The sequence below is a fragment of the Apostichopus japonicus genome, chromosome 9, assembly GCF_037975245.1.
Source record: "Apostichopus japonicus isolate 1M-3 chromosome 9, ASM3797524v1, whole genome shotgun sequence".
Taxonomy (NCBI): Eukaryota; Metazoa; Echinodermata; class Holothuroidea; order Aspidochirotida; family Stichopodidae; genus Apostichopus; species Apostichopus japonicus.
In genome coordinates, this window is record NC_092569.1 from 22,731,194 (window position 1) to 22,748,634 (window position 17,441).

General features: G+C 33.3%; 1 protein-coding gene across 1 annotated transcript; it reads left to right on the top strand.

Annotated features, from left to right (window-relative positions):
* The first annotated feature begins 5,983 nt into the window (after nt 1–5,983).
* On the top strand, nt 5,984–16,706 carry LOC139973991 (uncharacterized). Its single transcript, XM_071980902.1, has 8 exons — nt 5,984–6,096; nt 11,056–11,101; nt 11,542–11,714; nt 11,978–12,245; nt 12,555–12,766; nt 13,052–13,369; nt 13,841–14,105; nt 15,413–16,706. Exons 1-8 carry the CDS (start codon nt 6,019–6,021, stop codon nt 15,649–15,651), a joined length of 1,599 nt encoding a protein of 532 aa, XP_071837003.1. The 5' UTR covers nt 5,984–6,018; the 3' UTR covers nt 15,652–16,706.
* The last annotated feature ends 735 nt before the right edge of the window (nt 16,707–17,441 follow it).

Below are 17,441 nucleotides of genomic sequence, written 5' to 3' on the forward strand. Positions count from 1 at the left end.
AGCTCCTACGCAAGACATATCTATTAGCACTTACAACTGAACAGTTCTGAAGTGTCTAAAGCGGTTACATAACAAACGCAATTATAACTCTGGAATAAAATGACATGAAAGCATGCACACAATCAGAACACTTAAGTTACGGAAGCATATTGCTGCCACAACATTTTTTAAATGATGAAACAACGTTTCGAAATACGAAACACTTTTTTTTGCAACTACAAAAATGATGTTTCTTCCTGGCAGCATTACGCTTCCGTGTTAAACGCTATTAATTAAAAAAAAAATATATATTTATATAGATAAACACCTAATGAGGGTACAACCTTATATTGAATAAAATTGATACACAAGATATATATCATCATTTAAACCTCATAGGTGCACGGTTGTGAATAGGCCGCAGTGGTTTACTTTGAAACACGATTTCTAAAACCGTACTACCCTAACAAAATTACGATAGCACAAAGCATTCTCCTGCATCGTAATATTCAATGTAAGAAGTATTTTCTTCATTTCTATTATCCGTTCTTTGCTTGAATTCACTGTATTATTGTCTTTTAGTTTCGTACATTGTAAATGATAAAGAAAAAAAGGAAATATATCCTAGGACACGTGGACTCAGTAGGACAACGGAATATCCCAGGTATGTATTGTTCACTTATTGTGTGTATCACAGCTCTGAAGAAAATCTTGCTATACTTTTGAAAAGAAAGGGGTAGTATAGGAAGAATTTCGGTTTTTGGGGTTTAACACGATTGTCGTACCTCGCCTATGTTCTAACTTGATAGTTTTACTTAATTGTTTGTCAACACTCTTGCACCTCAGCCCATTTCTGAACAGGTAAAAGCGAAATTTAATACAAGACAAATGTGGTGCAACATAATATGGGAAGTGTTCATTTTAAATTTTGTTTTAAAATCATCAATCCGTTTATATGGTAATGTTTTATAACGAGTAAAGGCATGGACGTCGACAACAATTAAAAAGTGAGGAGCGGTACATAAATTGACTGAACACGGATAAAACTGAAGGAGTTTGCGCGTACCGAGCGCTTGGCGCAAAGTTTTTTTTTCGGGTGGCGTCAAAGGATTCGCCTTAGGGCCCCTGACAGGGTCCAGGGCAAAAGCCCGGCGGCGATTTTTCCCCAAACAGGTTTGCAATTACGGAGTTTTTAGCCAATTAGATTGCTCGTGACGTCATCATAAATAATAACCATCGCTTGGAAGTTCGAAGACGTATACTGAGTTACACACTGACACCTGATTGAGTCTAGCTAAGGGATTTCCCTTCAAACGAACTAACTTTAATTTTAATGCTTGGATTACATGTTGACCTCACTTAAGTAACATACGCTACATTCTATTTGTTTCGTGTTTACGTTATCCACGATTCGTGAGCCGTTCCATTGAAATCAGAATCCGTTTCGTGGAATGGGTAGGCCTACACCAAAAGCAACTTCACGACGCGAGTTCACGAGTCTTGAGTGAATATCTGCAAAACAGTATAGTGTATATTGTGATATATTTCCGTCACTGTACTGTGAACAGAGTTTAATGCTTGGATTACATGCTGACCTCACTTATGATACATACGCTGCATTCTATTTGGTTCGTGTTTACGTTATCCACGATTCGTGAGCCGTTCTATTGAAATCAGAATTCGTTTCGTGGAATGGGTAGGCCTACACTAAAAGCAACTTCACGACGCGAGTTCACGAGTCTTGAGTGAATATCTGCAAAACAGTATAGTGTATAATGTAATATATTTCTGTCACTGCACTGTGTACAGAGTTATAATAGATATAGGCCTACAGCGCATGTGTGATGTACCCTGTACGAAACTTTCACTGTGCGGTGTTATCGATTAATGAAACCCAAACGGAAATATCATCAAACTTTGCACACAAATAAAATCGTCTTGTTATAAAGATGTCTACATCATGCACACATATGGTATCATTAGTACAATTAAAATCACCATTTGGTACCTGGGCACATTCAATTTATCTGAAACATAAAACCTATAAAATAAAGATACTACAGGTCCGTAGCCAGGGTAGATTACTAGTGGCAGTTGAGTGATATCGAGAAACATTATGCATCGTCCAAATTTTACATAGTGCTGCTTTAGATATATATATATATATATATATATATATATATATATATATATATATATATATATATATATATATATATATATATATATATATATATATATATACCAGGGCCCTCATTAGATATTTTTAGTAGATGGTCAGTTCCCCAAAAGGGACTATCAGAACACTATCTAAGCGGAGCGTCAGCATCGGTTGGGGCGTAGCTCAGCAAGAAAAGTTTTGCGCAAAATGCTTTCCTCAGATTGCCGGAAATAGTACATTCCAAACCTTGTAAGTTGCATATGAACATTCATAATTTTAAGATATCATGTTCTAGAAAATTTACCCTCCACAAAAAAAAATATAAATGAGAAGAATTTTATGCGGGAGAAAATCACTTTCGTAAGGGAGAAATAGGTCTTTACGTTACTTCAGGAGCTTATTGCTTCACTTTTTGGAAGTTGACGCGGGGGTTGGGATGAGGGATGAGGGGTAGGGAGTTTGCAGGGGACGCAATTGATTTACATGTTCTTTGTACTTTGTGGGACGCTATCATTTAACACACCGTTGGCAGTAACAAAAACAGTAGAAAAACCCTGCTCTTGCTCAATCAAATACACAAAAATCAAGAAAAGAGGCAATAAAAAATTCATATTTCAACTAAAAAAGAAGAAGAATACCACAAGATTACGTCACAGAAGGTCGAATATGTATAAAAAATGTCAGCACGTGAAAAAAAATAATCGAATATAAGTTTTACCAAAAATAAGCATTCCCTTATATTCAACAACAATAGATCACTTGAAATATAAAATGAGAAATACTAAAACGTCAAGTATCATTTCATTTTGACCGAATACTAGGCAACAACTCAAGCCGCTAAGCTTTCATCTTCTGCAATTTGTAAAGAAAATGTATGTATTACTTGTGTAAAACAAGATTTCCCTGAGTTTGATGCGTATGTCGAGATGTTATTAAATACAAAAGATTCCCACATTTTATCGTTTTGCACCGACAGAGTTGATATTTGAGAGCTTTTATTTCAAATAATTGACTTTTTGAATGGGAATACCGAGAATAAACATTTTCAAGACTAGAGTTTCTCGCCAACCGGTATTTACAAAATGTGCATAATACCGTTTTACCGCAGCTTTACACCATGTTTACTCTCCAAGAAAAGGACGTTTCTAAGCTTCAGTCCTTAAAGGCATTAACACTGGTCCGGCTTATATTTCAGTGACATTTTAAGGAATGAAACATACGATCCCTGACCGACAAAAGAAATATGGGTTCTAGGTTGGTGTTTATTTTATTTTGTTGTGATTTTCAAGTTCGTGGCGGCGGGAAGTAAGTTCATCCAAACATCCAAATCATTTAAGCGGAAAGTAGCAACTTCAATTAGTAGTTGCCTTAAACAAGGAGAGCAGAACGATCTTAACAAAGACATATCACAAGCATATAAGCAGAATAATAGGGGCGACATACTTTGCAGTCGTCATAATAAGTTTTATCACTACATACGTACACACAGCTCGGCAAACTGCCCTGTATTTATTGGATAACATTTGTTGGTAACACTGAAATACCATCCAGTGCTTCGATTAGAAATGCGTTAGTAGTATCGGTGCACGTCACATGCCTTCCAATGCGTAGTACTTCATAACTAAGTTATTCGAGGTTCAGTTTATTCCATTCGAAACTTTCGTGAGCGAATAACAAATGATTGTCCAACTTTAACCATGGCTTACCTACACGTATTGGTCTTGTAGATGTTTACGCAAGAATTTGTATTGTAATACAAGCAAACTTAATGCAAATAAGTAAAACTGAATCCAATGAAATAATAAATTCTTTGACTTTTATAACAACAATTATGAACAAACATGCAACCTAGAATGCAGTTAACACAAAATCATAGGGTTTTAGTATTTTCAGGGACATTTTTTGTTTGGGTAATTGACACAGAATCTATACAGGCAGCAAGACAAACAAAAAGGACCTTGATTACATTCAAGGATTTGCTTCCGGCAAACACAAGATCTTATATATATTTCTTCTTAGTGATGATAAACTATCAAAATAAATGTGACTCAAATCCCAATATTTCTTTGCTCATGAACGCTAATATGACATATTTAATATTGGAAAACTTCAATTGAAAGTTGACTGTAATATAGAAATGTGTTAAGCTACGTGGTGTTAACATCAAATTCAACTGCAAACAGTGCTTTTAGAAAGATTTTTTAGATCACATGTCGTTTAAAAATATATTTAAATCTGTAGGTAATTAGTGCAGATTCTCCAAGGTCATCTTCAATATACAAATTGAAGATATATATTCTTTCCATTGAAACGATGTTAAATGTCTGTAATACTGATTTAGGTAGGTTTGATAATGTAGTCCGTGCTTCTGTTTGACATAAACTGTCAAGATCATTGTAAAGTTAACACATTTTATTTACCCTTTATAAAAGGGTATTCTTTTTGTTAGTGTGAAATAATTAAAGAATGAGATTAAGAAAGCAAATACGATATCTTCTTCTCAGAAATTTATAGATAAGTAAAGAGTTTATAAGTGTGTCGTTAATTTCATAAAAGACAGGTAGTTTCCATTTGATTAGTGAGTCCCCTTTAAGGATTTGACTATGCTAATATTTTGTTGGACATTGAATTATATTGGTTTGTTTCGCGACCACTGTAGAATGATTGAGTACTACATAAATAAAGTTACCCGAAGAACTTTAAGAATAATTGTTATTAAACTTCGAGCCTACTTCACTTTCGGAATAGGTAATACGTTTGTCATATTTACCAACTCACAGCATTGAACAGGCTCGTACGTTTGTTCACTTTAACAGCTAAACAGCTCAAACATCGTCACATCGTCACATCTTCACATATATGCATCCGAAAATACAGCTTTATTAATGTGTATACCTTTAAATACAACTTACTCTCCCGCTTATTTCTTTTCAACCTGAAAAATTAAACAGTTCTTTGAATAACAACACGACGTTAGATTTCCATTATTCAATTTTACTTACTTTTTAATCACAAAATATAAGCTCTAGCAAAGAAAAACAATTCTAGTTCAACAATTATTCCAAAATATCCTTGTCAGACCTCTTTAAGTCTTCAGACCTGTGTAATAATGTACAGTTGATAAAGTAACGATTCCCACACGAAACACTACAGACTTTTACTGTAGATGTTTTCAAGTGGATTTTACTGTTAATCGATTGCGTCACTTTCTCATTCATTTATATATGATAATGATAGTTTGACTTCTCCATCAGTAAAGCCCTACTTGTAATATATTGCTACCGTGATTTACTGCCTTTAGTTTACTTTCAGCGCATATCGTAGTTCTTTCAACGTTTCGTGCAGGGTCTGACGGGAAATTAGAACCTCGATAAGTCCTAGATTGGCTTCCTATGTACAGTCCCCTTTCAACCCCTTTACTACCGTTTAGTTTTCTTCTGAATACAGAAATATTAAATTTAATTAAATTTAAATAAGACTCATTTCAACCAAGGTTATTTAGCTTTACGTTATGGACTTGACCGAAAATCACAGTTGTGTTTTCCGAAAGAGATCACAAGGGGAAGAATCATATCAAGATGGCTGATTCATAGTTTGTAGTCTGTACGATATCAGTAGTCTCGATATCCGTGTCCAAAGAAGTCTGACTTCCTTGTTCTTCTGTCTACCGACGCGCGTAAGAGATAACACTTAGTGGAAACTACCATTTTACTAAAATACATTTTTTAAATTAGGTCAACTATGTTTTGTATTTTCTACCGTACATACTGAATTCCTCGATAAAATGTAGGTTCTGTCGTCGAAAGAGGTGATAATCATTATCAACTTGGATTCAGAGAAGGCCCAGTCACCAGAAAAGATTTCACTCTTTCGTCAAAATGATCAGCAAGTTTTATTCAATGTTCCAAGTTTTATTTTTCCTTTGGACAACTAGCTGCCTCGTTTTTCGTGAATCGGTAAGTTCTAGTACTTCTATATTATTAATTAAATCCAGCCTAAATGTCAAAGTAAATTCTGTTTTGGTGCCTTCTAATGTACCACACAGAAAATATAGAAAAGAATTTTAAAAGCATTTCATTATAAACCTTCTTCAGTCATCTGTCGTAGTATAGATATTTTAACGTACTTGGTCATTAACAGAATTTGTGAGAAAAATTGTGATTGTTCAAACGTTGGTATAAGATATTGGTAATAGAGGCATCATGATTCCTCAAACTTAGTACTATTTTCATCTTTGGATCCCAGTATTGGTCTATTTTGAAATAAAATCGATGGTCTGAATCGCTTCAAAAGTGCGTGACAATAATTCAACAAAATAATGATAACCGCAAAGGATATGCCAGTGATTGGAGTTAACGTTGAAGTTAATTCAGGTATACCTTTTTCAAATTAAATTAAGTACTTTCAAGTTATGTTAAACTCTTCACAAAAGATTCTCGAAAAACTTGAAACAAAAGAAAATCGATCAAATCTTTAACAGCAATTCTCCTTTTGACTATATTTTAACAAATCAAGAAAAATTTAAAAAAGAAAGGGATTCAAAATTCATTATATATTATACTTTTTGCAAAGATGTTGAAATTAGATTTAAATTATATTATATCTCATGCTTTCAATTTCTTATGTCTACATTTATCTCAGAAATAAAAAGCGTAAACTTTTAGACTTTCTGCAATGTATTGAAGAAGCCACTATTCATGATGTAAAATAAAGGTGTTAGATGAAAGATCGGATAATAGGGATGGAATATTTATTTTTCAAATTAGATAAATTATTGTAATATTAATAGTCACTTAATAACGTTCTGGAACCATTTAAGACACAAACATGTAGTGAAATATTCAAGTTTTTTTAAATATATTAGGTATTAATGTTGTATAAAATATTGAGCTTTGTTGTGTTATTAATTGATAATCCTATTTTTTACCTATAAATTTAAACTGAAAATTAACCTGTTGATGGTATATCTTCCTCACAGCTACAACTTCAGAACGTTCATGTGTTTATAAAAGACGTGCTAAAATTGTTAATAGGATTTTAATATTTAATATAGCAGACATAATGCAATTTGTCATAAATGCAAGTTTTACCGATAGAATTAAACAAATACTGCAGTTTCAATTGTACTAATAGAAACGTTATAGCTAAGATTTACATGACCATACTTTGGATATCTCGCTTCAGTTTCTTAACTTTATAATATTTAACGAGAAAAAATGTTTTTAATTAAAATATTACTATTCAAATTTTCATCCGTCGACTTCAATTCACATTGAAACTTATGATTTACTATAATGCTACCAATTTTGTATTCCGAAGTTAAAAAATAAGATTTTCTTTAGTGAACAGTAATCTATCGATTAAGCAATGGAAATATAACAAAGTTAAATTTTATTTGAGTAACCAATTTAGCGTAAACTTTATCTGATTTACCGAGGATAAAGAAAATTAAAGTTAATGCCAAACGTAACAATTTTTGTACTAATAGTTGTGTCCAATTCGCCAAGTTTAAATGAGTGAAGGAAAATATACATGATATATGTATCATATGAATGTACAAAGTTCTTTTCGCAAAGTGTATGATAAAACTTCAAGCAACTTTATTAATAATTCTTAAGATTTGCAGATTCTGTCGAGTATTTGTAGTTTACCTATATATACATTTTTGTATCCTTTAACAATTGCGAAAAAAATAGCAAATCAGTCATATTGCACTTGGATTTGGCGAGAGAATGAGTCAATTAAATTTCACCTTCTAAACTTCAAAGCCATTGGCATTCGTTCTTATCAACTGCTCCTTCATTGAATTACTTAATCAGGCTTAGAAAAGCTAATGATGGCAGAATTCAGAAAGTAAATAAAACATGTTCTTCAATTTAAAATAAAAGAATAGACCAGCATACGTAAAATGTATCTCGTCGTAATATCATCTATCAAATCATAGTTTATGTGTAGCTTCAAGAAAGTATAATATATCATATAAAAACTCAAACAAAACAAATTTTAAAAATCGAATCGATGTTTTGTAAAAAAGACCCTTTCTTTTTCACTTAAAGTTAAAGGTTCGGTGACTAACTTTTTTTTATTCAAACATTTTTTGCCACCAATAATTTGTCCAACATAAAACATTCACGTCGATATGAGTTTTTTTTTTTAAGGTAATAATCAATTACTATTTAGTCTTGGTAATGCTCGGTACGCCTCATAACGTTATAACGTCATTATATTTTCAACTATTAAGTGCATGTGAAATTCGCTTCACCGGAGCAGAGCTATGTCAATCGTAGGTAAGCTGCGAATTGCGACCTTCGTTACAGGACAAAAAATAAATAAAAACGGACGAAAAGTGTAATGTCAAATTAATTACTAAGAGTAAAACGTTCAACTATATACTTGTAAGATAAAGCATTCCGCAACGTAATATGGAACCATGTTGATGTAGGCCTATACTTATTCATATTTGTTCTTAGTTTCATTTATCTACAAAAGTATGTGAGTTGTGGTTATTTTTGCGTATTGTTCCATAATTTCCCACCCTCATAAGATTTTTTTTAATTTACAAACAAAATCAGGAAATCCTAAGTGAATGTAAAACATTGATTTGTACTATAAATATAAAGGAAACACATATTTTGCTTAATTTCAATGAATTTTACAAATCATTATTTGTCTAATACTTGTATGAGTATTTATTATAGCTCATACAAAGAATTATGATTCGAGATCAATATATATTCTTGGTTCAACAGAACGTAACCCATTCCAGCAATTGTCTTATCAGAATGTTAAGCCCAAATTCATTGCGGTTTCGAACAATACTAGTTCCGATAGTTTCTTCTCGTATACTTACTTAGAGTAAAAGATTCCGGGATACAGAATACATTCGGAAAGACCTGACATCCAACTAAATTGGCTGAGACTTTTTTAAATATTCGAAAATTCAACATTTGTTGATTTGATCTTTTTTTCTTTATGTCAGATTCTTAATAACTTAGATCACAGTGAAGGGATGTTTGTCATTTAACACTGAAAGTTTATAGCTGAACATTGATACTTAATATATCGACAAAACGTTTGTACATATAGATACCTCTGTTTATTCTTTTTTCAGTTAGCTCGGCGATATTATTAGTTATTCGTATTTGTTTATGTCATAGTAACTTTATAAATGGACCAGACTTTACTTAAATTTGATCACAACTAACAGATACGCCAATCCCATACTCGTAGTAAATAACTTTTACGTCATTAATTATTATTTAAATAACAACACAAATAAAGTGCTTCTTAGAAAAAATATCGAACAACCGTTAGATAACAAAAATCGAGGAAATTCTAATGCCAATTCTTGTTGATTTTACAATTTTCATAAAAATATCTTATCTATATTTTCCTCTGAAGTTTCATACGCCATTTTCCATTGTGAAAAAGTATTTCCTTCTCAAAATAGACCGAAATTCCGGAGCAATGTTTGTGTTTTTTTTGTTGAAAAATACAATAATAACAATTCATTTAAAGGGAATGCCACGTAAAGAAATTTCTTTAAAAAATGTCGTAATTTATTTATTCTGTAATCATTAGCTAAAAAATCTATACTTGAATTTGCTCTTTCTGGTTCCGTTGTCACTTTTTCAATAAAAGTGTTGATATGTTTGTCCAATAAAACCTGGAACTACATGTGCATTGTTCGATCTTTCTCACTGTATTGATTTCGTCATGTTTACAAAGCTGGTACGAAAATGTTAAATCCTCTCCCTCCCAAAACCTCCAGCCCTTCCCCAAAAATATTGTAGTTAAGTTTTCGAAAGTAAACCAAAAACCTTATAAGAAATTATCAAGATTTAACTACAGTTACTATAATGATTTTGTTTCATCGTAGATATAAAACTAATACCGTGTTTTAACGAAATAAATGCATTTTCGCTTTAAAGGCCTAGGCAATTTGTTTCTCTTTAATATAAAATTTCGACTGAAAAAAATATTGAGATTACTCTCTGTTTGGAAAGAACGACAATGCCTAGATCAATTATTGTATTGTCAAGCAGGAAGGTTTAAGATTGGGGAATACAAGTTAGAATTGTAGAAGAAAGAGTTATCGTTGTAAAAACGTTAACACAACTTAGTAGAATCATTTTGATCTTCTAGTTTACACATGTAATTTGCATATTGATTCATTATCATTCGAGCGTTGTATAATGAGCCCTCTAAGGTTTTATGAGTAATGATTATTTATAGTAGAGTTAGGCTGTTTATCTGAACTCTGTTTAGTTTTAACTTACAACATGTGTCTTAAAACGGTATTTTACTAATATCTATATTAACACCTCTAAATAGATTCAAACACTCCATGCCTTGGCGATACATATTTTCACTCTCCCCCTCCCGTTTGTTTAAGAGAGGAATGTGTGAGATTGTTAGCGAAAATATTTTGAAATGGACAACTTGAGGATAGATTAAAGCGAGTGATATGTGTCCATCATCCGTCCCCCTCTCGTTCCTCTTATTTTAATTGGAACACATTTTAATTCTAATTTTAAATGAACCAATTTCAATAATTTCAATTTTCAAGAAAAAGATTGTAGCACCCATATAGTAACCGACATCTTCGCAACCCCCCAATCTATCCAACCGGCAATCACTACTTGTTTTGTTAATTGATCTATTCAAGTACAATCAATAAGTATTCCCAGTAATACTTCTCAACGTAAATGGGACACATATTTCACATTGACTCGGAAATATAATGAGAACTTGTTTTCAAAAAAAGTTTGAAATCTTTTTCAGAGCTTGTTATCCAGAGGTCACTGATTCGAATCATGTTTTATCCTTAAACTTCTTTGCTCTATCCCATTGTTTAAAACAACAAAGTCACATTCCTGTTATTTATTTACATATATGAATTTTTCTTCGGTTAGAGTGCCCAACAGACAAGTGATGGATCTACTAATGGAAAGATATTAGGTGAGTGATGCTTACCCCTCTTGATTCCAAACATGTAATTTAAATAAAATTTAAACTCTTGTTACAATACACTAATCATGTAAACAATGCCTGGAATATATACACAGGCATTAAGGCTTGATTTGCGGGGGTTTGTCTGAAGTATTAGTGGACCAGAATGGAAGAGGAGTTAAGGTGTTTTTTTGGCATTCAAATATAAATCTATCCTAACAGTTAAACAAAACAGTCGATATAATTCATGTCAGAATTGAAAGTATAGTGTAAAGTACGCAGTGATCGGTTGTGCTATTAAAGTAACATTTTCTACAAAACTACCCGTGTGAGGCCTTTCGAATAGTTGAAATTAAGAACGTGCTGTATGCTATATATATAAACCAATATAAAAATGCAAACTTAAAAAATAATGTAGACAAGTTTTTTTTTATTCAATTGCTTCATAGGTTCATCATCATTTTTCTTCTATCAACAATCGACTTATCCGAGAGATTGCAGAGAAGTTCAGGGGCAATGTTCATCCCATAACTCTTCCGGTGTCTTCGTGATCAAACCAGATGGTTATCTGGATCCATTTGAGGTTTACTGTGATAACACCGACAGTTCCGGTGGATGGACGGTATGTCTTTGGTTTCTTGCTCTTATATCAACAATTTTCATACTGAAACAAATATGTTCACAGCAGCTGGAAGAGTAGTAACGATGTTAGTTACTTCGGTGACCATGTTATATATTTGTAAGTTACAAGATGGTGGTAAGAAAAAAATACGTTCTCTTTTCATTGAGTAAAGATCAAGACGGATGTGCTGGATGCCAAAATGTAAAGCATCGAATGAAAGATCAGTGACTAACAAACCATTTCGGTAACGACTCTGTCCATAGGTAATGCAAAGGCGCACCGACGGGTCCATCGATTTCAGGCGCGATTGGGACAGCTACAAGTCTGGCTTCGGGTTTCTCTCCCATGAATTCTGGCTCGGCAACGAGAAGTTGTCTTTCTTGACCAACCAGAAGAAATACCAACTGGTGATTGAGATAACCACATCAAGCGGTTACTTAATCCGGGTTTCTTACGATCATTTCCGTATAAGTGACGCCTTCAGTCACTTCAAGCTGGGCAACCTCGGCAATTATTCTGGAGAGAATACTGGTGAGTTATCACAAAAAAAAATAGATCAAAATGCAATATCATACCCACATGTCTTACAATGCTTAGATATATGTGAAGATGTATTGTTTTGTGACGTCGTCAAACATTACATAATATGACAGATATGCAGGGTCATCTGGGGAATATCACTGACAAACCTCTCTGGCCAATTTGGAACATCCATCTATGGTCAACCATCGCTTTGATAAAAGAATATATCTGAACTTCACTTATCAAACACTTCTTTAGGTAAAATACATTCCTAGTAACATTAATGTTATAATTATTCCAATTAATTTTATCTTACAGATTCTATAACATTCTGTCCCGGCAATATGAACATTGATAACTGCAGTACCGCGTGTCAACGAACTTGTGAAGTTCCAGGAATCTGTCAGGATGAGGTCTGTACTGATGGTGAAGTCTGTTTTTGTCCCGATGGATTCTTCATGAAGGGATCTGACTGTGTACCTCGAAAACAATGCGGATGTTACGAATCAGAGGAACAGACGATCGTACCAGTAAGTACAGGAGTCGTCCATTTCAGAAAAGCAAATCGACCCTTTACTTTAATGTAGACATTGTACGTTACTACTTTGTCATATATATATATATATATATATATATATATATATATATATATATATGTATATATATATATATATATATATATATATATATATATATATATATATATATATATATCATTAAACTTAATTTAAATATTTGCTACAGACTGGAGAAAGAGATTACTGCATATTGTGATATTTACACCTGTTAAACTATTACTTACTTTTTTCTGACAGGAAGGTGACTTTTTCGTGAATGCTGGATGTACAAGAAAGGGTGTTTGTACTAACGGTGAGATCATTTGGGATGAAGGTTACGCATGCAGTCCTAACGCGAACTGTGAAGAAAGAAATAACATAAGACAATGTTATTGTGACGATGGCTACGGAGGAGACGGTGAAACTTGCACTTCATTGATACCAGCAAAAGATTGTCAGGAAATTTATGACGATGATAGTACCAGAAACAACGGTATATACAGAATCAAACCGACCGGATGGACAGGGTCAGCATTTGAGGTCTACTGTAACATGACTGACGGAGGAGGATGGACCGTAAGTGTTTTAGCCTACGATAGGCACGGATATTGCATTATGAACTATATTGTTCACTAGTAGATCTTGCACTGGAATGCATTTTTCTTTAATGTAAGACTTACTTTAATCGTAACTATTCTTTTCACAGATCTATGTCCTGTGTCGAATTTTTCGATATTTTCTTTGTCATTGTTTTTAAAGATATTCGTTTCTATATACAAGAACATTTGACATTGTACCACAGTCTATTGACATTTATGCATATTGCGAACATCATCATTTGTATTCTTTACCTCCATGATTGCGAAAGTATTGTTTTTTCTACTTATTAACTCAATATATTGCCAGGTTGAACATTTTTAAGTATCAAATTACCTTAAAAGGTAGTTCATTTTGAGAATATGATATTTCTGATTTTACACCCAGGAGGCCACTAATATTATTCATGTTTGTGTTATTAACTACTTTTTTCACTTTGAAATCTTTTAGGTGTTCCAACGACGTGTCGATGGTAGTCAAGACTTCTACATTGGATGGGACAGCTACAAGCAAGGATTTGGAAATTTAAGCATTGATTTTTGGCTCGGAAATGATAAACTTTATTACTTGACCAAGCAAAAGAGATATGAAATCAGAATCGACTTAGTGAACAGATACGGAGCTCCATACTACGCCAAGTTTGACTTTTTTAGGACAAACGACGAAAGCGATAACTATCGGTTATCCGGTGTTGGGACCTACAGTGGAACAGCAGGTTTGTAGCCTACACATCTCCTTTAATACTAAATACGGTATTTCAGTCTTACTAGATATGAGACATGAACAGGTTATCGTTTCATCGAAACTACCTTTCTCTGGAAATATATCATTACTTCAGTTAAGTATAGTATATATTGACATCATTTTAGGGATAAAGAAGTAGATAACAAGGTATGGAGGCCAACCAGATTAAAGATGCATCAGCATCGGAAACAACCTAAAGCTGTATTTTATCGTTACCGGTTCCAAAATCCTGGCAACATTGTCCAATACCTCCAAAAGTCACTGACTGGACACTAATTATAAGCACCGTTAAACCATTATTTAGAAGCAATCACTAAATGATAAATACAGAAGAGAATGCTGCATGTATCACGTATAAGGAAACGGAATAAGTTAGTCCAAAGAGGACATTGCAAAAAGCTTAACAATAGACTTAATTTGAACTTACAATTCAAGATTCAAGATATATATTCAAAACACTATCTAATGACTGACTGACATGCTCAAAACATTTAGAACTGCTCTACATATCCTTACATTTGGCAATTTCTCTGAGACGTATCCTTGGAGTGGGAGGGGGACATCCAAACTATTTTGTTGTTGTTACTCAATTGCATAATATAAGTGAGTAGATCATAAAAACATGCAGTATTGACAATTCACACAATTTATCACTATGTATACATGTAATTACACCTCTCATACATTGGTGATGAATAACAAACCACGAACGAATGTAGACACTACATCTATTGTGCGTTATTTAATAGTACAATAACACAAAAAGTGAATCTTACTCGGGCACAATAAATAAGCATTCTGTCTTTAGTAGCATAGGTCTATACAAAACAACGCTTGTCGCATATGTGATCAGCTAGATATATAATTAAGAGCTAAATTGTGATCCTTAGTGATAAGGTGTCCCATAGAGATACTCACTGGAATGTATTGATTTATTATGATGTGCAATAAAAAAAGAGAATTATGGTCATATGGGTACACCTGACTACATTAAAATATTCATCAACAACTAATATCGTATAAGTATTATCAATAATACCAAAATCCAATAATAGCTATTAACCAGAGAAAAAGCCTCGCATGATCTCGTTTCCCTAAAACTAAATTCATACATTGGAATAATAGAATTGACGTGAAGAATGTTAATCAACCAGTCTGGTTATATGTTAGTGATTACAGAAAATGATATTGAGAAGGTTAAGCATGTATCAGACGTACAACAGTTATATTGATGATTGGTATTGACGGTGTGTCTTTGTATTTGATTCTTTCTTCCAGGAGATGCTCTAAGTTATCACCTGAACCAGCAGTTTACAACAAAGGACCGAGACAATGACGCTTATGGTTCTTATAACTGTGCAAGTTATTATTATTATTATAACGGTGCATGGTGGTACAAGAGTTGTCATCATTCTAACCTGAACGGTGTCTATGCCGCTTACTATTTCCAGTGGAATAACCTCCCCGGAAGTTATTATTATGTCAAATTTACAGAGATGAAGATCCGCCCTATCTAAAGACTGAATCAGATGAAGGGAGAAAACTGTTACATCGTTGATCGTAGAAAAAACATTACTTAAGATATTAATTTAAACAACAATTGTTTTTTTTTATTTGAAAATAATAAAGAAACTCTGAATCCATGTGACCATGTTTTAATAGCACTACTCGCATTTCGTTCCACGTTACCGTATCTATACTACTTAAACGTGTGATGGATAAAATGAAACGAATAAAGTAGTTTGATACGATATGAGCAATATTGTAAAAATATATAGATTAAAGGAAATGAATTAAAGCTAATGACAGTGGCGTAGCCATGGGTGCAAGTGACGCCCCCCCCCCCACTTGTGCATTTACAAATTATATATATATCGTATATCGTATACCGTATATCTTATAGTTCTTTCCATTCTGCTTTACAACTATATTGACATCATGGTAATTTGCAACGCGATAAAAAAACAACTTAACTCTATCTTGATATCCCTAAACTATATGTTGCTGAGTCTTGGACAGTCCTCTATTTTTTTCTTTAACTGGGAAAATATAGGTATAGTTACAATATTTGAATTGATGTGTTTATAGTAAGCTACCAATATTATATATCTTGAACACAATTAACGGAAATTTTAAGCAACGATATCATCGACAAATTGCCTTTGATACCCCCTACCACTTGACGCAATGCGTTCAAAATCATCGGTTACCGAAAGAAAAAAAACTACCGTGTGGCTTTGAATAATGTTTCGTTCGCATTTAACTTCATTATCAAATCAAATCAGTCGTAAAGAATTTTTTGAAACGCCAGCGATATTTCCGTCTGACAACGGTTTTTGAGATTCTGCAGGAAACGTAAATTCTAGAAAGAAAGCTTAGCAAACGGCGTGTCATGAATGTATTTCCCGTTATTTCTGTACGTGTTTTTCTCACCAATGGCGGTGCCATAGGAGTAGGGATTTCCAAAAACCTGGATGTTCCCAAATCGCGTGAATGGAGTCAAGTTTTAGATTAAGAAAAGCAAATACAATATCATCTTCCAAGAAATAAATAGATTGGTTAAGAAATTATAAGTATGTCGTTTGAATCCATGAAATTTCTAGTTTCCTTTTTTTATAAATTAGTCGTTTTCGAGGAATTTACCTTCTCCGTTGTTTTGCTTCGCGACCACTGTAGGAGTACTACCTAAATACAGAACCCCGAATTAATGTTATTACATTTCGAATCATCTTCATTTGCGGAATAGACGCTTCGTTCGTATTTACCCATTCACAGAACTGATTCACCAGGCTTGCACATCCTTTCCCTTTGCCAACCTAAATAATTGCTCATATACATCCCACATCTTCACATATCTTTATCCGAAATTTCAGCTTAGAGTACGCCCTATAAAAATTATACCTTTAAACACAGCATGCTACAATAATCATGCCTCGCGTGATTGACTTAAGATTCTAACCGTGTCTTCTACGACAACCTAGAAACCACTAACAAAGAATACAAATTCTCACGTGCACATTCAAACTGCTTCAAATTGAAGAACAATGGCTCATTGGCATTACTTCTGTAAATATCATATTTTCCACGAAGCAATTGGTGGGTGTACATAAGAACTTCAAGATTTGTAAATATTTACTTAATGTTGCATTGTATACACGTGTTTTTTGCCAATGGCTCGAGAGACATGACGATATGAACGAAACATTTCCCCAAAGTTCTATTTCCTGCAGGAAAAGCCTATTACCTATGCAAAGTGATTGTATGGACAAGTTAATAGTTTCTTGAATAACGATAAGAAGTTAATTTT

What these genes read in the sequence shown, in the direction of transcription:
- LOC139973991 (XM_071980902.1), top strand. Translation starts at nt 6,019, where the DNA reads ATGATCAGCAAGTTTTATTCAATGTTCCAAGTTTTATTTTTCCTTTGG. An exon ending in GCCTCGTTTTTCGTGAATCG is followed by an intron (nt 6,097 to 11,055) that starts GTAAGTTCTAGT and finishes TTCTTCGGTTAG; the next exon opens with AGTGCCCAACAGACAAGTGA. An exon ending in AGGAACAGACGATCGTACCA is followed by an intron (nt 12,767 to 13,051) that starts GTAAGTACAGGA and finishes TTTTTCTGACAG; the next exon opens with GAAGGTGACTTTTTCGTGAA.